Genomic DNA, 26,999 nt, shown 5'->3' with positions numbered 1-26,999 from the left:
TCTGTCTCACAACTAGATAGGGTGGGAGGGGTCCATAAAAAGGAACGGTAAAGTTAAGTGACCATTAAAGAAATAATAATAAAATAAAATAAAACAGATCCACTGACATATCATTCAAACCTTCCACATTCCTAGCTCCACCTCACAGGCCAAGGAATCCACACAGAACTGAGCTTTATAATTACCGTGGAATAGATGTGGAAGGGTTTGATCCATCCTTTATTAAATTCTTCACTATGAAAATCTCCCCTATTACGAAAGAAACCTGTCAAGGGTTGACTTGAAACTGCGATAGATGTTAGTGGTGGAAGGGAGGTGGAAGAGGAGGAGGGAGAGGAGGAGTAGGTGATGATGGCAGTGGTGGTGATGTTGATAATGATGATGACGATGATGATGATGACAATGAAGATGAAAATGGCGATAGCGATAAAGATGAAGACGACAGTGATGATAAAAAAGATGAAAATGAATATGATGATGATGAATTTATGCCTAATAGTGAGGAGGTAAATAGAACAGTCTCCTTGGGCAGCATAAAATCGCCTGGAGAGAGCAAGAATCAATAAGAAAAAAGGGTGACACTGCATTGAAGGCTTTACGGCAGACAATCAAACTTTCGCTGTGTCAGGGGAAGAGTCATCCAACTGACCTGAGGGTGTAAGACTTTGAGGAGGAGGAGGAGAAGTAAAAGAAGAAGAAGAAGAAAGCGTGGACTCTCGTATAAGACTATCGATTGCACTGGGGTACGGCTTTTGTTGCGGCCCCAGAGTGATCTGAACGTGAAACCAGTGGACTTCAGGAAACAGGCCACTTAATCAGGGTGCATCCAATGATATTTTGTTGAGATTGTTCAAGGGTTATCTGTACTGTGACTGTGTGGTGCCTGAGGTGAGAAATTGTATTGTGCTGTAAGGGAAGGAGGCTGCATACAGTGTGGGTATAGTGAATTGCTTGAATTATATATTGTGCTGGTACCGAAGGAGGGAAGAGTGATGGACGCTTCGTAATCTGGCTGGGTGCACTAGTGTGTGTAAGGGAAAGGCAATTTTTGTGCTACGACTGTCTGGTGGGGGGTCTTGAATTACATTATGTGGCTGATGATTGTGGATGTTTATGGTGATTATCTGCTTGTGTTTGTTTGAAAGTGTTGTGTTCGATGGAGAAGAGGCGATGTTGAGGCATTCCATTTATTTTTAGGATGCTCTTCGATTGTGTGTGTGTGTGTGTGTGTGTGTGTGTGTGTGTGTGTGTGTGTGTGTGTGTGTGTGTGGACGGGTGGGTGGGTGGGTGGGTGTGTTGTGCAATATAAGGTTCTAAGGATAGGATGCATCCTGTGCTGGAGCGATGAACAGTGTATCTCTTTTGGCCGTTTGATCTTTGGTTAGGAGCACTTTGTTTGTCCATACAAGTGGTTTGTATTTGTATTCTTTTTTCATCCGTTATTGGTGTTAAAGTTTTTTTTTTTTTTTTTAAGTTTTCCCATGTTTGTGGCTGTTAAGGTATAGGTCCAGCAGGGACTCACATAATTCCTTTGTATTTTGGACAACTTTTTATAGACGTTTTACTAATTCTTTCTACTCTCTGAATGTACAGTCTGAGTGCTTTCAAGCATCGAGTTTAAGGAACCCCTTAGCACTAATGGTCTTTACTAGAAAGTCAAGTGTGTCGCCAAAGTTAGACCAAGAACTGGGGGGATGTCACGGCAGATATAAGTGATGGGTTAAGAGAGAGAGAGAGAGAGAGAGAGAGAGAGAGAGACAGAGACAGAGACAGAGAGAGAGAGAGAGAGAGAGAGAGAGATTTAAGAGCGTGTTTGAGGTTCATGTCAGTGTGGTGTGAGGATAGATATGGCTAATTTTGTTAGTGAGGCAGTTATTTTATTTTATCTTAAGCCAGTGCTTTATTGGGTATAGATACTGTTAAAGCGCTTGGTGCTTGTTGAATGTGGAGTATTGTGAAACTATGCCTAAGTCATCAGCAGAGGACAGTACTATTACAGAAAAAGTGGAGGACTTGTAGATCGTGGGAAAAAGGTTAAAAAGTGAGAGTGAGAGCACTGAACGCCATAGTACACCCTTGGGTGGTATTCTGAATTTAAAGTTTTGGTTCGGGTTGAATTCTTGGGCTTGTCTGCCTGAGAGGAAGTTAGATAACCACTTCTTCCCATTGTCTTGCATGTTTCAGCACAAAGTTTTATCATATGTCTTGTTAATGTGTCAGAATATTAATGCTAGTAGTAGCAGTAGCAGTAGTAGTAGTAGTAGAGGTGGTAGTTGTAGTAGCAGTTGTTGTTGTAGCCCCAGGATCATCTGAAACGTGAACCTGGTGGACTGCAGGCTTAAGGTGTGTTCTTCAGCAGTCCATCCTCCTCCTTTTGGGGAGCAGGAAGGTAGTCGAGGGACATTTGTATAACCAGACAGCTTAGCCGCCCAGATATGAAGGCGTCCCTCTCCAGCACAATGTCTAATGCCACCAGTGTGATTCAAAATGAGGGCAGGTAATCACAGAAAGGCAAGCAACTGACCTGAGATTGCGACAGATGTGTGTAGAGAAGAGGCAGTAAATGATGGGGTTGGCGGCGGAGTTGAGTGGCGCCAGGGACTGTATGAAGGTGGCCACGGCTACGTTGGTCTGGGAGGGAGGCACGAACCCGTAGACTTGCAGCAGGTCGAACACGATGTACGGCGACCAGCACAACACGAACACTGCGCACGTGAGAGAAAGAGAGAGAGAGAGAGAGAGAGAGAGAGATCATCAGTAGGAAGTAAGTCCTTCATCTATAAATTGGTCTGTCTGCATTTATCTATATATCTATCACTCTATATCTTCTTATCTCTGTATCTTTTTGTCTATCTATTTACCTATCTAGTCGTCTGGTATTGGCTGGAATAAAATATTTGAGTCTTCCCGTCCATGAGAGGGGCTTATATACATTTTTCTGGTCTGTTGCCAGTTTAGAATTTCTCATTTCGAGCATTTATTTTTATTTCTTAGTTTTTATTTATTTTTTTATTTTTTGTGGCGGGGTGGGGAACACAGGGTAATAAATTTCTTAGTGGATAGCACAAAGATTTACATAATTTAAATCTCAGGTCTCGTCTCCTGTTGGCCACGAAAAAGATTTATATAATGTAAATCTCGTCAGCAAGGCCTCCGAGAGAGGGTACAAGCATTTTTCAGCTATTAACACAAAGGTGGTACTGTACTCTTTTCACTCTAACTTGGCCTAAAACTGCCATCTCTCCATCTTGAGTGTTACGTTGCAAAAACAGATTAACACTAGAATTTGATGCTAGTTACGAAGAAGTGCAATGGGAAGGATGTTGAGCCGCAGTATTGTCTTTTTCTGCCACCGAGTTACGTGAAAAAAGCTGCAAAAGAAGTTAAAGTGAAAGAACTAAACTATGAGTGATGTGAGGATACAGGCTTGATGAATCACCACACGGCCATTAATCTTAGTTCATTCAACCTCAAATGCAAATAAACCAATGTCCCCGGGATGTTGAAGCGACTGTTGTGATGGACTTTCTGAGAAGCAGGTAGAGAATGATGAGTGGAATCGTCGGTATATGAGTAGACGGGGCAAACTGTAATGTGTACTGCTCAGAATGACATTGATGAATGGTGGAAAGACAGAACTCTGAGGAACCCCACTGTTGATAGCTTAGCAGAGACAATGGCCGTCCATAACCTAATCTACAGAACAATCGGAGAGGAAACTTGAGATGAAGGTAAAGAAAGAAGACTGAAAACGGTAGGAGAGCCGTTTGAAGACTAACAGTTTGTGCCAGGCTCTGTAAAAGAAATAAAATGTCTATTGCAATAGCAAAGGTTTCTCCGAAGTTCCGAAAAGAGAATGACTAAGAATCTGAAAGGAATGGAAGATCACCAGTGAAGTGTCCTAGTGGTGGCCAGAAGGAAGGTTGTTAAGGGAATCCTCAGTATCTTCCTGCCCAGGATAAATTCAAGGACTTGAGATATACAGTATAAAGATTCTGGCCGATAGTTAAAGAGTTAGGAGCAGCCACTCATCTTTGGAACAGGCTAAATGAGAGAAAACTTTCACCAAGAAGGAACGGTGTCACTTGGGAGAAAGAGGTGTAAGAGTTTGCCTGAATAGAGGGTCAGCGCAGAAGCATCAAGACCGTACGTCTGGAAGCAACAAGAATACAACAGAATCCTTACTGCTATCTAACGATTATATTCAACTTGAGAGGAGGTACGTGGTAGTGACGAAGTTAATGGAGGCTGTATCTTACCCGTCCAGTTCGAAATATCTCCCTTTAGCTGAAAAATGGAGGGGTGGTGGCTATAAGAAATGGAAGATACGTCAACGATATGAAGGGGTTGTGTACGACAGCCACTGATAAAGACAGATGACAAGGTTAAGCAAGCAGAAAGGAAAACCACAACGTCCTGTTTTTATATCAGCCTCTTCAGTCCAAAGCTCATTTGTTTAGGAAAGAAGAACACCTGTCACCTGGTGTATGGAATTTTTTTACATTTAATTTGTTTTCCTCCCCCTGTTCAACTTCTGTAAAAAAAAAGTAAAATGTCCTATTCGTAGAGAAAGGGCTAATGCCTTCACTATGGCAACGTACTATTTCCCATGCTCCCTGCAGACGTGTTATTTGAGAGTGAGTGAGTTTTGGACAAGGAGGGGTTAGATATAGCCTCATCAGTGTACCCCTTTGTTTCCATGTACCCTTCCTTCTTGGCCTTCAGCGACAGTGTTCCCCAGAGTGCTGGGGCTTGTAATGAATGGTAGATCATCTAAATGTAAAAAAAAAAAATAGATTCAGTCTTCCTTAACCACTACAATACAAAAGACTTTCACACAGCTGAATACAATCGTGTGGAGACAACAAGAAAAAGCTAAAACTACACAAAAGGGTCATGGTTGTGTAGGTGTCAGCGAAGCATGTGCTTAAGGGGAGTGTCTTGGTGTACGTAGCATAAGAGGATCCGTGGCACATCTTCCTAAGTGATTAAATCTAAAAATTCGCCCTTAAAGTTCTCTTGTATTTTATCTATAACGTATTAATATCAGCATAGCTTACACCAGCATCAAACAAGACGATAATAAAGCATCAGGTGCTGAATAAATTGCTAAGGCAGAAGTGATGAGGCCACATCAGTATCATACAAGACGATATTGAAGTATAAATGTGCAGAATAATTCACTAACGAAGAGGCGTTACGAAGTCTTCTATGCCATCACGAATAGGACCCTGAGAATCACCAAACCTTGAAGTATAATGTGTAGAATAGACTGGTAACGTAAGAGGTGATGCGAAGCTCCTATGCAACCTTGAACATGACCCACAGACTCACCCAGCACAATAACGAGGGTCATCTTAACAGTCTTGATCTTAGCCCTTGGGATGAGGCCACGTGACGAGGCCCGCCTGCAGTCCTCCTCCCCCACGGCACAAGCGTGACGCTCACCTTCTGTGGAAAGTAGGATGGACGGTGCGCGTTTACCACGCCGCACACTGCCATACTGCACACTGCAACATTACACACTACCACACTACACACTACCACGCTACACACTACATCGCATAAGTCAACACACCAGTCATAACCTGACAAAGATTCCTAACATCTGTGGACAAATGTAACTGTTTTCAGGGTTAATTGCTGCATCGTTTCTGGGGATTAGAGTCTTGGATTGGTGGAACGTGTCATAAATGGCTGAGCCCTGACGAAGAACTCTCCCACTGTGATACCCAAAATCCTCCATGGTTGGGCTTTTATTTTTTATGAATAGTGTAAGCATTTTTACTTAATTTCAAGATTCTGTTTGCTAGCCAGACATTTTAACTGGCAGTAGTATCTTGTTCTCCACACTGAACATGGTGCACATACGTACTTCTCGCTGGTACGGCCTTGTTGCCCACTGTCATGATCTTGCTCTTGGACCAGATGGTGTAGACGATGATGGTGTAGCAGGCGGTGATGATGAGGGTGGGACAGAGGAACACGGTGAGGGCGACAAGTGTCATGTACACCCGCCACTGCCACGCCTCGGGGAAGTCGATCCAGCACTGAGGTTTGCCTGGAGAGAATCAGAGGAAACTAAGTTAGATCAGACTAGGTTAAGTTAGGCTAAGTTGGGTTTGGCTGGGTTAGGTCGGGTCGGGTTAGGTCAGATCGGGTTAGGCTAGGTTAGGTTAAATTAGGTTAGGTTGCCCTTAGCTAGGTTAGGTTGGGTTGGGTTAGTTTAGGGTGGGCTAGGTTAAGCCAAATTAGATTAGATTAGCTTGGGACGGGTTCGGTCATGCTGAGGGTGACGGTGAGAGCCACTGGTGTCATGTACTGTCATCAACAAATGCTCGCCAACATGTCCCTGACAGCTGTGGCGATGGTTGGTGCTACATGAAATAGTATTATGTGGCAGCAACAATTCTGAAGCCAGCAACAAAAGACTGTGAGAAGGAGGGGTACTCTCTGACGCTGGGGTGGAATGTGATGTTCGGAGAGCAGGACACAGTGCTGGAAGAGGAGTGTAGGCGAGATTTTTTTTTCTTTTTTGTGACAGTATACGCGCCAGTGTCACACTTCAGCAATACTGACCTAGCTTTACCTGCAGAGATACAGCCAAGGTCAGGTTAGTTTCATCCCTTAGACCAGGTGATGCAATTTCTCGTTTGTCTCTGCTGCTTCCAGACGATTTTACTCAACTTAGGTAAGGCCTCTCCTACTGAAAGGGTTAATGAAGGCTTTATTTTAGCCCTCCAGATCAAAAATTGTCTCTTAAGCTGAGTGAAATGGTGTGTAGGTGGCAAAAATTAGCTAAGAAAAGGATACCACCGGATTGAAGAGGTTACGCCGGGTCAAGTCAAGTTGGACTGTTATGGGCTGAATCATGAAATTAGAGAGAAAAGGTTACGCCGGGTCAAGTCAAGTTGGACTGTTATGGGCTGAATCATGAAATTAGAGAGAAAAGGTTACGCCGGGTCAAGTCAAGTTGGACTGTTATGTGCTGAATCATGAAATTAGAGAGAAAAGGTTACGCCGGGTCAAGTTAGGTTGGACTGTTATGGGCTGAATCATGAAATTAGAGAGAAAAAAACTTACATGTCTCTTGTTCTTCCTACAAAAAGAAATCTTAGTTACAGAAGACAATTAAGCACGCGTCACTCTCACATACCTCAGAATAAACAAGGGAAACTGTGCTACTCACCATTAGCATAGGCAGCCTTGAAAAATGCGGGGCTTGGCGAAGAGATGGCAGCAGGGGAATTACGATTAAAATACAAACAGAAAGAAATGCTAAAGGTGGAGGAGTTCAGAACAAGAAGAAATTAAGTACGTTTCATTTCCTACAGACTAAACAAGGGAAGCTGTACAACTCACCATCAACGCAGGTAGAACCACTTAATCACGCTGCAGTCTCACGTACCTACAATATATCTTAAAATTTGTAGGGGAAATTAGGAACTCACTAAGAACTCGGGGAGCTCTGACTAAGCACGCTACACTCTCACACGCCTACAGATATGACAAAGGAAACTGTAACCCACCATCAATATACGCCTCCTTGAAGAAGACAAGGCTAGGCGATGCGAAGACAGCTGACAGCAACCAGGCGGCCACCACCAACCACCTCGCCCGACGCCCTGAGGACATGAAGAGGAAACGACAAAGGACGAGGAGGAGGAGGAGGAATGAAAGGAAAAGGAAGAGGACGAGAAAGAGGAGGAATCAGATTAACTACTTCAGTCCAATGAATTATCCTTATTTACATTCTATCTTCAAACGACTTCCTTCAGCACAAGGAAAGAGATTAAGATGTAAAGGGGTTAATGGAGTTTTCCTAACCTTTGTCGCTAGAAAAATAGCTTCTCAAAAGTAACATAATAATAATTTCAATAATATTAATAATAATAATAATAATAATAATAATAATAAAATAGAAAGGTTATTGTTTATACATACAAGTCATAAAGGCAGACATTCATATGTGATAAGGCCCCCGTCTTCCCCAGCCTACCATATGCAGCCGTCGAATTTACAAGATAGGTCCCTATTTCAGTTCCTGGTACAAACAGGCTAAAGTTAGCAAAGGGGCATCCCTAATACCTCTGCCATTGCACTATGAATCAGCCACAGTGTCTGCTTCCATGCTTACCTTCTTTTCCTTTCGGTCTGTGTAAAAGTCTTCGTTGTACCCCTTCCTTCGTGACTTACTGTGCATGTTTAGCTTGTTATTTTTGCCATGTGAATATCGACATAGTTTGCAGCAGAAACATGCAAGAGGATACAGCGCTACACGGTGAAAGAGATAAATAGATAGACAATTAGATAGGAAGAGAGAGGGAACCACTTAGGAATAAAAGTTATGAAAGCCTGACCAATGAGAATACAGCTCAGTGTCCGTTTTACCAGCATATCCTCTCTCTGTTTACCATTTTTGCACATCAAGCTGTGCTTGATTTTCTCGGGATGATCATTCTTCCATGTTTTTCTTATATTTTATTCTAGCCTAACAGATACCCTAACTGACTAACAAACTAACCTAAGCTATTACTAAGAAAACAAGCCTAACCTAACCTAGACTTTCCTGGATAATAAAAACTGCAAAAAATTGTACACAGAACGGTAATCAGCAACCTGGATATGCCACACTCTAACTTGAACCTGCTAACTTCTGTGTTATTGTCAATGCCTCGACCTACTGCATCAAGCCTGCTTCCTCTTGCTTTTGTGTCTCTTCATTGTACTGAAGATTCCTGCCTCGCCTGCCTACCTTCCAACCTCCCAGTCTGCCCTTGAGTCTTTCACAGAAAGAAGCTTCGTGGCACCTCCTGTTTTGCGAGTTATTCATGTTTTAGTTACTTCTTGCTGCCACCAGAGATTCAGCTTCGAAAAATCCCCTGGTATACTCTGTTCACACCTCCTTGACCTAAACTTGCCATCCCTCCATCTTGAATGTTGAGTTATAACAATAAATTAACACTGGAGTATGATGCTAGTCGCCAGGAAGTGGTATGAAAAAGATAGAAAGCCGCATCACTGTCTTTTTCTGCCGCTGAGTTATGTGAAACAAGCTTCAAAAGGATGAAAAGTTGGGCCAGGCTAAAGTAATTGGATTAATAAAGGCTGTATCTAACTCCTACGTCTCAAAAATATGAAATAAAGGCGACTTAAAGATGAATTAAAAGGATAATAAAAGATGAATTAAAGGTGAAGTAAAGATGAATTAAAAGGAAAATAAAGAGAAAATTAAAGGTGAATTAAAGATGAATTAAAAGGAAAATAAAAGATTAATTAAATGTGATTAAAAGATGAATTAAAGATGAATTAAAAGGAAAATAAAAGATGAATTAAAGGTGAATTAAAGACGAATTAAAGATGAATTAAAAGGAAAATAAAAGATGAATTAAAGGTGAATTAAAGATGAATTAAAGATGAATTAAAAGGAAAATTAAAGGTGAAATAAAGGTGAATTAAAGATGAATTAAAAGGAAAATAAAAGATGAATTAAAGGTGAATTAAAGATGAATTAAAGATGAATTAAAAGGTGAATTAATGAATACTTTATCTAATCCCTCTGTCTCGAAGAGTCTATCCTCAGGTGAATATAATCATGTGTAGATAGTGATAGTAGATGCAGCCCCAAGTTCATCTGAAACTGAACACGGGGGACTACAGGCTTAAGCTGATGTGCAGTTCACCACCCTTCTTATAGGGGATAGGGAAGTAGCTAAGGGGTATTTGTATAACCAGGCAGTTGAGCGACCCTTCTTATAGGGGATAGGGAGGTAGCTAAGGGGTATTTGTAAAACCAGGCAGTTGAGCGACCCTTCTTATAGGGGATAGGGAGGTAGCTAAGGGGTATTTGTATAACCAGGCAGTTGAGCGATCTGGGTATATCAGCGCCACCACAATTATGAAGGCGTCCCTCTCCAGCACCGTGCGTAGACAACGAGAATAAAATATAAAATTGGTCATCAGATGAAAGGGGACAAGCAGACATCTGGCCGCAGTCTTGATGGCTTAGGAGGGTCCGTAACACTTTCCCTGAAGCGATTTATTTGCACATTACACCTAACCTCATCGGCACCTACCTCAAGAGAAACCAAATCTCCCCGAAAATATAGCTGCCCTTTCCTCCCTCCAAAATAATCTTTTTAAAAGTGGATATGAATCTTTTTTTTTTTTTTTTGCTTCACGGCAGTCAGCGATATCCATTTTATTTTTTTTTTTTTTGTACCGGTGGACTGATTTTTCATTTCAGGAATTTTTTAAATGAAGAGGTTAAATACAGTCTTTAGTTACCCCACTGATACAAGTGATCTCCCGTTACATTGATGAAATTGTCTGAAGTAAGATGCAATATGAATTTAGAAGTTCATCATGGGTCTGTAGGGATTAAAGAATAAATTTCGCGTTTAACACCACTTCACTGTGATGCACCGACAGAGAAACAAGCCTCTTCCTTGGCCATGACGAATATATAGCGGAAAACTCGAACCATCTGAGAAACGCACTAGCAGAAACAGGATTTTCGTAGTGTTTCGTCAATTTGGCCATGTGGAGAGGATGGAGAGTGAGAGACTGACGAGGAGAGTGTATATGAGTGAGCTGGAGGGGGAGAGAGGGAGGGGAAGGCCAAGGATGAGATGGAGGGATGGAGTGGAGAGGTATATGAGAGGGGGGAGGGTGAATTGGGAGCAGGGCAATGAATTGGCGGGGAACGGGGTGACGTAGAGGCGATATGTTTATGGCCACCCCGTATAAGGGATTAAGGCTTCTGGGAATAGATAGATAGATAGAATTGGGAAGATATTAGTGTATTTGACTGCACGCATTGGGATATTAAATTGAGACTAAATCAGAAGTATCATATTTAGGTGAAAAACATGCAGGATTCCGACTTTTAAGACTGCTACTTTCCCTCAGTTAAAGAAAGTAATTTAGAGATACCCTGAGTAACTGATGAATGAAGAATTCCGGTTAATGGCTATCGACTCCACAAGGGACATTTGGGTATATGATAAATTTATTCTATGTTCCAATCTTCTCCTAGAATGCTACACAACGATCGAATTTACATTCAAGTCCCCAATTGCACTGCTGAATGAACTGGAGAAGGGGAAACAAACTTTGCCTAATATTCTGGCCAGCCTAGGGATATTAATGCATACTCGTACACAGAATATTAAGGTGACCAGAGTCCCGCTTTTAGGTGGGACAGTCCCGCTTTTTGGACGTCCGTCCCGCTTTATTAATTGTGACTAGAATGTCCCGCTTTTTGAACAAATTATCTTAATTGCCCCGCTTTTAGAAACTTAATATTTTATTAGATATAACATGATCTTTTATAAAATCAAGATGAAGTAGAAAAATTGTGCATAATCCTACCAAATGAAATACCGAATTATTAATATAAAATCTGTAATGCTCACTAGCTGGTAGCTTTGGTCGACCCATTCACTGTACCGTACGGTATGTTCGGAGTTCGTAAGAGACGTTCAGACGTTAGTGTCTGATTAGCAGCCTTAGGATGGTGTAGCGCAGCAGGGGTCGCTGTCACATTAGTAAATATCTATCTGTCTGTATGTCTATCTATCTATCTATCTATCTATCTATCTATATATATATATATATCCATCATCCAATATATATATATATATATATATATATATATATATATATATATATATATATATATATATATATATATATATATCCATCATCCAATCCTACGTTGCCCCATGAGGAGCGTAGGAGTCCGGGGCTAGGCAGTTGGTCCTGACATGTAAGATGAGAGTGACCAACCTCACTCATCCCTGAGTGGCATTCCTTGAGCAATAAACCCCAACCACCCCTTATATATATATATATATATATATATATATATATATATATATATATATATATAGAAACACACACACACACACACGCACGAGCGCGCGCGTCCCGCTTTTAGCTCCAATAAATCTGGTCACCTAACGGAATATGAAAGAGTTTTTATTGTCTGTACGAAAAATTGGCTATCTGATACTGAATAAAATCGATAGTGAGTAGAAATAATTGAATAAAAAATTAAGAGATAGTAAAAATATTGTTGATAGGGAGCTGGCAGGGAAAGGCATTGTAACGGTTTGTTTTGCTCTGACGGAACTGAGAGAGAGAGAGGGAGGGAGGGAGTATGTGTCAATGCGTGCGTGAAATTCGATAAGTCTTCCTCATGAGGGAGAAATGAGTTTCCTTGGTTACTAATCAAATTTATCCTCCAATCTGACTACACTTGACCGTCAACTAGTCTGAAAAGAGGTCACGGCTGTTGGTCACAAAAAAATAAAAAAAATAAAGACTAACAAACAGACTATAACTACAGTGACTTACCCTGAACAGTGACTTATCCTGAGCAGTGACTGTTATCCTGAACAGTGACTGTTACCCTGAACAGTGACTTATCCTGAACAGTGATTTATCCTGAACAGTGACTGTTACCCTGAACAGTGACTTATCCTGAACAGTGACTGTTATCCTGAACAGTGACTGTTACCCTGAACAGTGACTTATCCTGAACAGTGACTGTTATCCTGAGCAGTGACTTATCCTAAACACTGACTGTTATTCTGAACAGTGACTATTATCCTGAACAGTGACTGTTATCATGAACAGTGACTTATCCTGAGCAGTGACTGTTAATCTGAATAGTGACTTATACTGAACAGTGACTGTTATCCTGAACAGTGACTTATACTGAACAGTGACTGTTATCCTGAACAGTGACTTATTCTGAACACAGACATTCTGAGCAGTGACTGTTATCCTGAGAAGTTCGAGGGAAGAAGACATTGACAATGATAATTGCTGTTGCTGTTGATCAACCCCAGTCTGTCTGGCCAAGCAGAACCATCAACCGCAGGCAAGCCAAAGTCCATGAAAAGCCATCCCGTCCAGTTGCCTCTCAACAGCAAGGCGCGGGAAAAAATGTGAAAGTTTGGTTCCTGGATGGACGACGCATTTGCGTCATTCTAACCAATGGGAGCCCCCACAAGCTGGAAAAAGATGCCACCTCTCGCCAGATAACTTAATGTAAAGTGCAAAAGTAGGGTCAACTTGAATTACCCTGTGTTATACAATTTTTGTGTTACTTTACTGAAAATAGGATATTAATTTATTTATCTACATATAATACTGGAGAAAAAATGGTTTCTTTATCAAAATATAATAGAAACGGAAGGTTGCGTCCATCTCAGTTTAGGGCCACCTACGTGCGAGTATTATGTTGCCTGAGTATTGATCACTCTCTTGTTTTTAAGTGGTGAATGTACATTTGTAAGGAAAAATGGTAAATGAGTATAACGAAATTGTACCTTACATAGCAAATGAAGGAAATATGGTACTTAAACAATCGAAGATCGTATGAACTCACTGAGCTCGTGTGGAGGCGCTTTCTCATGGGTAGGGTGGCGTAGTTTGTGTGCCCGCCGCCAGGGGCCCGGGGCGGCGCTGATGATGTGTATACACCACACCTGACGCTCGCGCCTTTTGAAATCAGCCGATAAATCCGGAAAATATAGTGCCGTTGTCGACTGCACAGCTAAAGTATATGTGGAAATATAGCTTGTAGCAGAACTGAGGCGTTTTCTCAAAGCAAGAGGAATACCATGCCTTTAAAAATTCGGGTCGCTGATCTCGGCCACGTAAGATTTCGGCCGTACAATTCTTACTATTATTAAATGTATAATGGATAGAATCATGTCAGGATTTGCCAAATGAAAGATTACGATCTTTGGAAACTTTACGATAAATTTTTCCAACAACTGAGATTCATAACACTTGATAAAAATGTGCTGAATGCAAAAAAAAACAATAAGCTCTCATGGCTTTTAGTGAACTCTGTGGAGAACTTTTCAGAGTAAATCTCGTTTAGAACATCAGTAAAATATCTAAGATGAAACTAATACTGGTATAATGCTTTGTGCATGAGTAATAATCTCGATAGGATTTTTTTTTAAGAAAGGTGCACCAACTCTGAGCGGGTAGTGACCCCACTCTGTTTAGTGATCCGGCGAACACTGGCAACTTTCAGGAGTTTGTGGGGGCTCCTATTAGAAGGGGCACCTTGCAGGTTCCACATCACCGTTATCTGGTTAAATGTTTACCGCCCAGCGCTGAAGGTGGTTTCCTGGGTTACAGGAAACCATTAGGCTTGTCACTCACTGAAGAGCTGCCTGAAGTGGAGAAAGGAGTAATAAAAGAATAACAGAAGGGAAGAGGAGACACGGGAAGAAAGGAGGGCAGACACAGACACAGAATAATAAAAGTGAAGGAAGTAGGCAGCTGTACATCATGTCAGTAGATGATGGTCGCCACCACCTACCACCAACACAATAAAAGTCGAGAGATTAAAAAGGTGATATTTAAGGTTTGTGATGTAGCTACTCACAGCTGCCCGAGAAGTTCATTGGGTGGGTAATGGCGTCGTAGCGGTCGATGCTGAGGGCCACCAGAACGTAGGTGGACGAGTAGGTCACCAACACCTGCAGGGGAAGAGGAAAGGGGGGGCTGAGGGTGATCAAGAGGAGGGGAAGAGGAGCGATGAGGGCGATCAAGAGGAGGGGAAGAGGAGCGATGAGGGCGATCAAGAGGAGGGGAAGAGGAGCGATGAGGGCGATCAAGAGGAGGGGATGAGGAGTGCTGAGGGTTATGCAGAAGAGGGAGGAGCGTTGAGTTGATACGGAGGGGAAGAGGAGCATTGAAGGTGATGAAAAGGAGGAGGAGACGGGTGTTTAAGGCGATGAAGAGGAGGAAGAGGGGAGTTGAGAGTGATCAAAAGGGGGGGAAGAGGAGCGTTTAGAACTATAAAGAGGAGAATTATATAAGAAGAAGTTAGCTTTAGAAAAGTAATTCTTGAAGAAGAGTGATTACACCAATAAAGATTAGATTTATTTAGAATTAGAATATCTGATTATGAGGAAGAAGAGTTAGATTTTAAAAAGTTAGACTTAAAAAGAGTTAGCTATAGAAGAGCTTGAGTCATGAAGAAGAATGACTAGATTTATAGAGGTTTATATAGATAGATAGATAGACATAGATGTAGATAGATAGATGAAAGAGCTAGATTTACAAGGTTGAATTAATATAAATAAGAGGGATTATATTCATGGAGAAAGATTTACAGACTAAAGGAACTCATAAGGCTAAAAAAAAAAAAAAAAACTCGACGGAGATTATTATTTTCTGAGAGAGAGAGAGAGAGAGAGAGAGAGAGAGAGAGAGAGAGAGAGAGCGCACAGTAGGTCATACAGACTTATGTGACTCCCATTAACCATTTTAAGGTGTTGACACCTGGCAAGACTGTACGAGACAGAGACGAAGGAGCCAAGCGTGATAGAGAGACGTATTCTTGTTGGCATGGGAGAGAGAGAGAGAGAGTAATGTGGGATGCAGGCTGAGGGCATCTAACAATTACAGATGATCTATAAACGACTGTCATATAGTTCGGTTTCTCTTGCACCTCCGCGCCCCCAGTTTTAGCATCAAGCATATGTGGCGTACAGGAGTGTCAGAGGGAAATGACCTCCTTCCTGTTGTGATGACCCAAGTTGAGAATTACGACCTCTCATTTCCATTAGAGTGTCCTAACGACGTATTTATCATAGTTCTCAACCTCTCTCATGGTCAGGAAAACTCTAGTATCCTGTGTCATCCAGCACAAAGGAAATTATATAGCTAACAGCGAGTCCTGGGAGCCTGAGAGTGTTAATACTGTCACCGTTCACCTTCTCATGATTGGGACAACTCTGATATTATGTTGAAGCTGACTTTCTCAGCTGAGAGTGAGTCATAGGAGTCCGGGAGAGTTAACTGATATGCATATTATATAAGCCTTCATAGTAGCTTATTGGTATTATACTCTCTCTCTCTCTCTCTCTCTCTCTCTCTCTCTCTCTCTCTCTCTCTCTCTCTCTCTCTCTCTCTCTCTCTCTCTCTCATTAATCACTCTGGTTTGCCAAGAATGTGTGGTCTTTTGTATGATTTAAGACAATTATTTACAGTCATTCTTAACTCAAGCTTGAGAAATTTTGTGAATCTATCCCCTGGTCTTAGGAGCATCTTTAGCTACTTAAGACGCTGCCATTAACTTAATATTTGGGGCCGAAGTTATAATAGTGGATTTATGGACTATACTCAGTGCCTATTAATCCTTTGAAGTGGACGTCTTTCTCTTATTCTCGTTTCAGTCCCCCCTCCCTCTCTCTCTCTATCTCTCTATCTATCTATCTATCAATCTCTCTGCTTGTACTCTTCCCTCATCACAAGGTTCACACAACACCGGTCCAGCCACCCTTTTTTCCATCCAGCTCCTCAGTATAGGAATGAACGAGTATTCAGTCTCTCACGTATACAACTGGCCAGCTCTGGAACTGTTTTTTTTTTTTTTTTTTTTTTTTTTTGACCCCGCCTCTCCCAGTGACAACAATCTCCAGTCTTTTAAACGCAATTCAACCAGGCATTGCGAGATGAACGAATCTTGATGTCAGTGTTGTTTTTTATATACTGTTTTCTGGAAGGAGAAATTCTGGCGGGTTATCATCCCTTGTGTTCTCAGGTTTCTTAAAATAAAAGGTAGTTTTTTTATTCAGCTTAGAAGGGATCTCTATCAGTGAAGGAATTATGGGTGACCAGTGTAGTTAATTATTCAATGTATAATTAAAAAAGAAGTGTGTGGTAATCATAGGGGCATTTGTCTTCTTAGTATAATAGGAAAAGTGTATGGTAGGATACTTATTGACGGAGTTAGAGAAAGAACAGAGAAATTAGTTGGAGAAGAACAGGGAGGCTTTAGGAAGGGAAGAGATTGTGAAGATCAGATATTCATTCTTAGATCTTTAGTGGAAAAGTTTCTAGAGAAGGGAAAGAAGTTGTATTCGGCCTTAATGGATTTGGAGAAAGCATGTGACAGGGTGGATAGACAAGGATTGTGGAAAGTGTTAAGAATATATGGAGTAGATGGGAAGTTGTTGAATGTTGTGAAGAGTATGTATGATGGTGCTAAGGCTGTAGTGCGTGTGGATGGTGAACTAAGTGCATTTTTCTCTTTGAAAGTTGGGTTGAAACAGGGATGCGTCATGTCTCCATGGTTGTTCAATCTGTACATGGATGGGGTAATAAAAGAGGTACAAGGTAGGGTAGTAGATGTTGGAGTGGCCCTGGTGAGAGAGGATAGTGTTTGGAAACTCCCTGTACTGTTGTTTGCAGATGATACTGTGTTGTTGAGTGAAGATGAAGGGGAGCTGCAAGGCTTGGTGGATGAGTTTGGGAGAGTGTGTAAGAAACGGAATCTAAAGGTGAATGTAGGGAAGAGTAAAGTGGTGGTCTTTGAGAGAGGTGAAGTCAGTGAATGTACAGCGAGGTTGGATGGTGAGGAATTGGAAAATGTGAGTACGTTTAAGTACTTGGGTAGTGTGATGAGTAAGGATGGAAGTTTGGAGGGTGAAGTGCTTGAAAGGGTACAGCAGGGAAGAAAGGTTGCTGGTTCTTTGAAAGTAGTGATAAGAAACAGGGAAGTGAGCATGGAAGTGAAAAAGTTACTACATGACAGTATTGTGATACCAACTCTAACGCATGGAAGTGAAGCTTGGACGTTGTTGGAAGGACACAAGTCAAGAGTGAGAGCAGTGGTAATGAGTTATTTAAGAGGAGCCTGCGGAGTCACATGGAGAGACAGGCTGACGAATGAGGATATAAAGGAGCGTTGTGGTGTGGCTGTGGATGTGATAGGAAGCGTTATGAGGAACACACTGAGGTGGTTTGGCCATATGGAGAGGATGGAGGGTGAAGGACTGACGAAGAGAGTGTATGTGAGTGAGGTGGAGGGGGGAAGAGGGAGGGGGAGGCCGAGGATGAGATGGAGCGATGGGGTGGAGAGGTATATGAGAGAGGGGGGTGTGAGTTGGGAGCAGGGCAGTGAAATGGCGGGGGACAGGGCGACTTGGAGACGATTTGTTTAAACTCTACTGTAGATGATACCAGCCAGAATGTCTCAATACTGGAACTTGATTCTCCCGAAATTGCCCCACTCAAAATACAGACAAGATACGTAAAATCCATCCTAGACAATTTACCTACCAACAAAGCTCCAGGCCCAGATGGAATTCCGCCAATTGTTTTGAAAAAGTGTTCCCCTGAACTTGCCTCTGTCCTAGCTAAATTATTCAGACTATGCCTACGTACTTCTTTATTCCCAAATTCATGGAAAGAAGCCAATATCCACCCAGTTCCGAAGAATGGAAGTTCATCTGACCCCTCCAATTACAGACCAATAGCTGTCACATCTTCTCTTGGTAAGGTATTTGAAACTTTAATTAATAAGCATATTGTTAAACATCTTGAATCCAACAACTTAATTAGTGATAGACAATACGGTTTTCGCCATGAAAGATCCACCATTGACATACTCAATCTCTTAACTCATACCATCCATCAATCAATTGATCTTTTTGGAGAAACTCATGCAGTAGCTCTTGATATCTCTAAAGCTTTCAACAGAGTATGGCACCGTTCCCTGCTGTCCAGACTCCCTTGCTATGGACTAACGTCTTTTGTTCCTTTGATATCTTCTTATCTTAGTGACAGGAAAATAAGAGTAAAAGTAGATGATGTATATTCGAATTTCCACTCAATTAACGCCGGCGTGCCGCAGGGATCAGTTCTGGCGCCAATCCTATTTCTGGTTCATATTAATGATCTCTTATCTGTCATTCACAATCCCATTCATTCATATGCAGATGACTCAACACTACATAGTTCATTCACACTCAGACATCCATTTACAAAGTCTAATATCTCTACCTTTCAACTCAGTACAGCCATCTCCATAAATCAAGATCTATCTACAATCAGTGAATGGGGACAAAACAACCTTGTGTCTTTTAATGCTAGTAAAACTACATATATACAGTTTACTAATAGACAGATATTGCCAGATTCGTACATTGCCTTCAATGCTACTAATATTCCCATCTCCAAAAGTATTGAAATTCTTGGTGTCTCACTTAACAGTGCCCTCTGCTGGACCTCTCATGTCAGATCACTTGCTAAAACCGCCTCAAAGAAACTTGGATTATTGTACAGAGTCCGTAACTTCTTCGCCGATGAGCAGTTAGCTATAATTTATAAGAGTCATGTGCGCTCTCAGCTTGAATATTGCTCACCCTTGTGGAATGGTTGTGGAGAGGTTGCATTAAGACAACTAGACAAAATTCAGAATAAACCCGTTAGAATCATTAACAACCCTGCCATTACATATAAACTACCTCCCCTGCAAGTACGAAGGAATGTTGCCTCCCTTGCATTATTTTACAGATATTTTTTTGGCAAATGCTCAGATGAAGTTGCGTCCATGGTGCCACCTCTCCATGCCTTCCCTCGTGCTACAAGGGCATCTGGTAGCGCTCATGACTGGAATGTCACTCAGCCATATTGCAGAACTTCTGCCTATCAGAATTCTCTCATTCCCCGAACTGCATCTCTCTGGAACTCGCTTCCCCAGAGTTGTTTTCCTCCAAATTTCAACCGACAACTGTTCAAGTCTAACTGTTACAGATATTTTATGAACAGAGGACACCAGTAAGCTGGTGCATGGATTGTTTTTTTTTTTACCCGTTTGTTTTTCCTTCCTCCGTTCTGTTATTTATTAAAAAAAAAAAAAAAAAAAGATAATTAAATTTTGTAATAATCGTGTTCAAGGAAAACATTAGATGCCCTTACCTGAGCAAACCTGACCGCCTTGCATCCCACGTTGCCTGCATGCCAGGACACAGTGCTCTTCCACACGATGTCAGTGAGAACGCTGATCATCCCCACGCTCAGATCTGCCGGAGTCAGGAACAAAGAAAGCATGACTGACAAGGAAGGCACCCAGAATATCCTGAGTGGGCATTCCGCGCTGGTCAGACTGGTGGACTCGGTAAGTTTAAGCTTTACCCAGAAGTACGAGTAGAATTGGCAACCTGCTGTAAGTGACTACGGGTTGTGTTCAAAGGAAAGACTTGGACTTAGAAATATTGGCTCTCTGACTCTCTAGCTGAATGACCCTTCTGAAGTTTACAGACATGAATTTATGATATGCCTCTTTGCCTCTCTTGTTGTCGCTAGGCATTTCCTGAAACACTCTTCCTCCCACGGTGTCATGTGAAAAGGCAAAAAGATTGCATAAATGACATGGATAGCACCCAGAATATTACGATGCTTGTGGGAAGGAGACAGGAGAGGGAAACAGAGGAAGATGCCGGAGGTGAGGAAGTGAATTTTAGATAAAGAAACAGATTTCGGCGCTAAATTTATCATGCACCGCCAGCACTAAATGAATAGAGGACAATCACAAACACATACCATTGTTCTGGTGGAAGAGGAAGGCATAGATTAATATTTGTTGGCTGTACGAGGAAAATGAAGGGAGGCAATCAGTTTTTTCTAAGCGTCACTGTTCCCCTAGAACACGATCCGCTGGTCTCAATCAAACTGCTGGGTGAAGCGGGACCAGGAGGATATTTACGGGTCGGAGAGGAAAACAAATATATTCAAATCTACGGCACGAGGGTTATAAAGAAGACGACGAAAGTATTTTTATTATATTTTTGCCTTTTCTACTGTTTTAGTTCGGTCTAACGTATACTATCGAAATTAAGAGTTTAAATGCAGCCTTCACAAAGCCCTTTAGCTGTGGATTATCCTAAGGGCTGTGAAATCCCATCACTGCGTGCATATACAAAAAATATATACATACATACATACATACATACATACGGAAATACATACACACATACGTACTTAAGATTTTAGAAAGTGGTCCCAGTGAAGATGTTGTCCCTTTCATGATCTGAACAACTCGCGGTTTTCTGATCGAGTTAATGCCAAGCGACCGTATTCAGAAACACACTGAGGTGGTTTGGCCATGTGGAGAGGATGGAGAGTGAAAGACTGACGAGGAGAGTGTATGTGAGTGAGGTGGAGGAGGGAAGAGGGAGAGGGAGGCCAAGGATGAGATGGAGGGATGAAGTGGAGAGGTATATGAGAGAGGGGGGTGTGAGCTGGGAGCAGGGCAATGAAACGGCAGGGGACAGGGCGACATGGAGGCGATTTGTTTGTGGCCTCCCCTTACGGGATTAATGCGTTTCACAATAGATAGATAGATTGATAGACAGTATTAAGCTGAGAATGTATCGTTGGGGCCTGAGAGTGTAAATATTCCCATCGTTAACTGCATCATGACCGGGATAACTCTTACGTATTTTGCACCGAATGCCAGACGGTTTTATTCAACAGAAAGTGAGTCACAGGAACATGCGATTGTTGAGTTATTGAAATCACCATCGTCGTCATCGTCGTCAGTCAGTCAATCACCACCATCATCACCACCACCACCACCATCATCACCATCATCAATCAGTCACCATCATCTCCACCACCACAACCACCACCATAATGATGATGATCATCATCATCAGTCAGTCTGTAATCATGAACAAACAGTCTTCATCACCATCATCATCTCAATCATCTTCATCATCATCATCATCATCATCATCTTAATCTTCCTTCATTAAATAATTTTCCCTGATAAAATGTTTGGGCAAGATGCAGAAATAGCCAAAGTAAAACATAAAATTCATAAAACTCCCAGGCAGGTATCCCGTGCAATGGGCCGTGCAGCCATTCAATCACCTTTCAACCCTTGCAAGTCTCAAAGCTGCCGACAATAACGCAAAAGGTTGGAAAAATGAAATAGAGGAAGTTAGGAAAATATACTGTTTCTCTCTCTCTCTCTCTCTCTCACACACACACACACACACACACACACACACACACACACACACACAAACACACACAGTTCACATCGTTTTGTTTAACCCCACAAGGTAAAAGCATATTAAATACAAATGTTTTATTACACTATACTTACTACAGTATCATCAAAGCGACTCATATTCAAAACATTTAAATAATAATAACAAAAGTACAAAGTCTTCCGCCTGGACACTAAGAACACGGTGTCTGATTAAACACCTAAAATGTATGTTCACTGTACAATATGTTTAGAAAATTATTATTAATATTATTATTATTATTATTATTATTGTTGTTGTTGTTATTACTATTATAATGACAGTAAAAATAAAAATGAAGATGATGAAAAATAATAATAATAATAATAATAATAATAATAATAATAATGGGTAGTGATGCTAAATTACAGCAGATTCAATAGCAAAAACTAATGGGTTGAGATGGTAAATTTAGAGCAATTTTAATTAATTTTGGGACAGAGAAATATATTGCAGTTTAGAAGTGAGAAATATATTGGATTTTAGACATGCGAAATATACTGGATTTAACAAGTGGGAAATATATTGGATTTAATTAATTTTGTTGATATCGGATTGCTGTTGGGGAATTAAGTGCGATTTTTTTCCTCGTGACCTTTGTGGTTAGTAATGCAAGGTTTTTCATGGGATGTGACATGAGTGATGAGCTTTGAACTTTTGAATATGATGACGTATATTTAAGCTTAGTTTTCGTGTTTCCTGGGGATTTTATTTAGCTCCATGTAGGAAAGAATTAGGAAAGGCTATTATGTACCCCTCTAATTCGAAAAGTCTATCAGAGTTCAATTAAATAGTTTGAAAATAGCAAATAGAAAATCAGCTATACGTCATCAGATTGAAAGAGTCAAAGAGTTATCCTGCGGTCAAATTATGAGAGCTTTGTCAAATTTTGTGTGTGCTGTGGGAGAGGTTAATGGACCTTAATGGAGCTCATTGGCCTGGAATGGATGTGAAGAGCCTTAATGACCATGAAGTAGCCTAAATTGGACAATCGATTAATTTATTTCTAATTAGGGCGCGCGAGAATACGGTAGACCACGGTGACTTGTTCTGGTGGTGATGTTGGTTGGTGGTTGATCTTGGGTGATGACTATGTTGGTGTCTTCGTAACTAGAACTGTATTAGGGACCAGGCTTGTAAATCTGACGGTTCACTATCATATAAAACACAGGGTCAACTCAGATTAGTCTATTACTACTACTACTACTACTACTACTACTACTGCTATTTCTACTACTATTACCACTACTACTACTACTGCTACCACTACTACTACTACTACTTCTACTTCAATTACTACTACTACTAGACAGAGATGTTTTTATATCATTTCTGGGCAGTTACAGGTGACTTTCGTCAGCTTCAATGCTGTGACATTTTTTGCTTATTCTTGTTACCTTCAGACGATTTTATTCAACTTGCAAAAGAACCTGTTGCAGAAAAATCACTCTGAAGTTAAGGAAAATCGTCGACTCTAGAGAAAGGAAGAATAAACTATAATAATAATAACAATAATAATAATAATAATAATAATAATAATGATGATAATAATAATAATAATAATAACAATAATAATTGGACTGAAGGGGTTCAATCTTAAAGCTCAGAGGGGCAGACAAACTTCTCCCAAGTTCCCCTTTATTCTTTCTTTTATGATCCTTTTTAACACACTTGGCAAATACAGGACTTGTCTGCTCTGTGTATAGTGACCGACAGCACTCTATAATGTGGGATGCAGGTTGGTCAGATATAAAAACCATTGGCGTTCTATAAATGTCCGTCAAAATATGTGGCCTTGCTTTCCACTCCGCCATATAAATTTTAGGCATAATGTGGCGCCTGTCTGACAAGGAGAGCACCCCACAGGAATTCCCCCAGTCTACGACACACAACCGTCAGTCTGCAAGTCCGGGTCCCTTTTCAGTTCCAGATGCTAGATGACTGAGTTAAAAAGACCCAGATCAAAGGTCTCTTGCTCGGCCTGGCAGTCGAACCCGGAACCTCTCAGCTGTAAGTCGAGTGTGCATATGATTACACCACCGCCACTCCCCAGCAAACGGATTTTAGTGATTTAAAATAGAATAATATGTGACAGGATTTCAGGGGATGAGGACTGGCGACCCCCATCTCCCCCACCCAACTTCCATTACGCCAGTGTGCTCACTCCTGTACTCACCTGCAAGAGCAAGATGCATGATGAAGAAGTTTGTCCTTGTCTTCCTGGAGGTGGAGAGTCTGAGAGCCGCTATGACTGCCACGTTGCCAACCACGATGCTGGTAAAGAGTAACCACAGCACCGTGAACTGCTCCGTCTGTAGGCATAACGAAATAAAAGTTAGTAGTCTTTTTAATTTTTCACTTTGATGGCTTGTGGTAGGTGATGGCGACCATCATCCACTCACTTGATGTAATGCTGCCTACTTCTTCCTTAGCCTTTATCATTCTTTTTCTGTGCCTGCCCTCCTCTCTTCCTATTTCTCCCATCTTTCCTGTCACTTCTTATTCCTTTTCTCTCCTTTATAGGTAGCTTCACATTGAGTGACAAACCAAATGGTTTCCTGTAAGCCTAGAAACCATTTACAATGCTGGGTGGTAACCATATAACCAAACCATACGTGTTCCCTACGTGCCAGCAAGTGGGTTGGTGGAAGTTAGTGCTCCTCCCCGTAAAACAAATAACAAAGTCAAATGACCACCCCTTACGGGATTATGGCGTCTGGCAATAGATAGATAGATAGGTAGACTGATGGTGCTTCTGACCAGATATTTTGTCCTAGTTGCATTTTTTTTTTTTATGTTGTTTCCTTGTATATTTTGTCCATGTTGTCTTTGTGTTTATCTTGTCCTTCTATTTTTGGTCTTTTTTGCATTTTGTCCTTTTTATATTTTGCCCTAAGTATTCGCCTTTGTTGCCTTTATTATTACCATTTTATTTAGCTTAGGAAAGCTGCCCTCTTCCTGCAGCTGATGAACATTGATATAACCAGGCAGTGAATCACATGGTTATATCAGTGTCGCCACAGAGAGGCGTAAAATTAAGTGTCAGCAGATGGAAAGTAAAAAATTAAGAAAAAGAAATATCAAAGGGGAAGGGAAGCCCCCTGGTTCTTTATAAAATTTTTAGAACAAATGACTATGATAAAACGTGTCTGGCTTCATTATATCATTGTTGACAGCACTGCATAATGTGGGATGCAGATCAGTTAGACCTGAAGCCACATACTTTCCATAAATGACAATAGGCTATTTTCTCACGTCAACGAAGGTCCGCCAGACATGGAGACAATACTCTTCCCTGATAAACCCCTAAAACCCAGCCCAGCAGACCTAATCTAACCCATGTATGGCGTGGCTTTGGAGTTTTCTTAACACCTCTTACATAGCTATTTATTCAGCAATATATATCCCATACATCATCTTCTACATTATTGAAGCAAAGTATGTCAGTTTCAAAATGCCTTAAGTAGTATATATGAGTATGTTCGGTGTAATATGCAAAATTTTAATCTTAATGAAACCATGTTCGCATTACTGAAACCATTTTTTTATATTACTGAGACTGACATTAACCTCACTGAGACCAATATTAGCCTTATTGAGACCGATCTTAACCTCATGAAGACCGATATTAGCCTCATGGAGACCGATATTATCCTTACTGAAACCGATATTTTCATTACTGATGTCGATTTACCTTACTGAGACCCACATTAACCCTGCTTTAGCCGACATTTAACGCCATTTCTAGTATTTTCTCAGATCCACGGAGGGATGACAGAGATATTTTTCGATATAAAAGAGATGAAGAGGTGAAAGAGAGCGAGGATGAAGGAGAATATAATGAAGGGAAAAGTAAAGTGAGGAGAGTGAAAAGAAAGGGAGCGAAGGATGGAAAATAAAGAGAGCGACGGAGCAGGAGGAAGAGGACGATGATGAAATTGTAAAATTCTCTTTGACACATCCATTGGCCATTTCTCCCTCCCTCCACTCTCCTCTCCTCTCTCATTTGATATATAACGAGCATCGAGGGAAAGAGAGAGACAGAAACATGACAATAATGGAATCGGGGGAAAAGACAATTAAAGATATGAGGGATGACCAAAAGCAGAGGTATGAATTCTGTGATTAGAAGAGAATGAAAGCGAATTTAAAAGCACAGGATGGGACAAAGACTTGCTGACGTACCATATAAAAAAGAAACATTTATAGGTAGAGAAACATGTGAAACCTCTCACCGTAAGAACATAGCCCAGCTGAGGAAAGTGACAGGTAGAAGCAGTGAAAAATGGGCCAGTTTTTTATCTGACTTTTACATCATTAGTGCCTATGTATTTACTCATATGTCTGAGTGATACCTCTTAGGATGTGAACTCGATTTTCATACGGGAGGAACTGAAGGGCCCGTCATACTGAGTTAATAAATATAATATACGGAGGCCAAGAGAGTTAATAAATATAATACACGGAGGCCAAGATAGATATATCCCTTCAAAACCGTTTAGAACGAATAATTCAGAACCAAGATGGTTAACCAACAGATTAAAATCTCTCATAGGCCAAAGGAAAAGAATATATAGAAAAATAAAACGTGGAGAGGAACACTTACGTAACCGATACACGATTTTTAATAGAGAAGTAAAGAGGGAGATAAGAAAAGCAAAGAGAAGTTATGAATTTAAGGTTGCAAGTGAATCAAAAGAAAACCCCAAGGGTTTTTATCAAATGTACCGTACGAAAAATAAAGATAGGATAGGACCACTCAGAACAGAATCAGGTGACATTACCAGTGAAGATAAAGAAATGTTTTCCATCCTAAATAATTATTTCATATCAGTATTCACCAAGGAAAATCTAGACCTGGTCCCTCAAGCAGCAAATATTTACCATGAGAATACGGAAAATATTCTTAGTAAAATAACCGTTAGTAAGGAGGACGTATTGAAAGAAATTAATAAGTTAACACCTCAAAAATCGCCAGGTCCGGACGATATATATGCAAAAATTATAAAAGAAACCAAAGAAGAATTATGTCAGCCACTTTTAACGTTATTTAATGACTCTTTAAGTTCAGGAGAAGTTCCAGAGGCGTGGAAGACCGCAAACGTAGTGCCCATCTTTTAAAAGGGTGATAAATCAGCT

The 26,999-nt window shown here is 41.0% G+C and overlaps 1 protein-coding gene across 1 annotated transcript in view; it reads right to left on the bottom strand.

Moving 5' to 3' along the window:
* The window catches only part of LOC145413393 (cardioacceleratory peptide receptor-like), a 62,527-nt gene that overhangs the window by 10,355 nt on the left and 25,173 nt on the right, over positions 1-26,999 (bottom strand). Inside the window, exons 3-9 of the mRNA XM_080283082.1 lie at positions 24,037-24,172; positions 19,744-19,847; positions 14,417-14,510; positions 7,530-7,625; positions 5,876-6,061; positions 5,335-5,451; positions 2,525-2,705 (exon numbers count right to left, since the gene is read on the bottom strand). Coding sequence (XP_080139208.1) covers positions 2,525-2,705; positions 5,335-5,451; positions 5,876-6,061; positions 7,530-7,625; positions 14,417-14,510; positions 19,744-19,847; positions 24,037-24,172 — 914 coding nt within the window. The remainder of the gene's footprint in view (positions 1-2,524; positions 2,706-5,334; positions 5,452-5,875; positions 6,062-7,529; positions 7,626-14,416; positions 14,511-19,743; positions 19,848-24,036; positions 24,173-26,999) is intronic.

This window comes from Coenobita brevimanus, chromosome 96 (assembly GCF_032717465.1).
Source record: "Coenobita brevimanus isolate Jiangsu-jjx chromosome 96, ASM3271746v2, whole genome shotgun sequence".
Lineage (NCBI taxonomy): Eukaryota > Metazoa > Arthropoda > Malacostraca > Decapoda > Coenobitidae > Coenobita > Coenobita brevimanus.
This window is presented reverse-complemented; position numbering and strand designations above follow the sequence as displayed.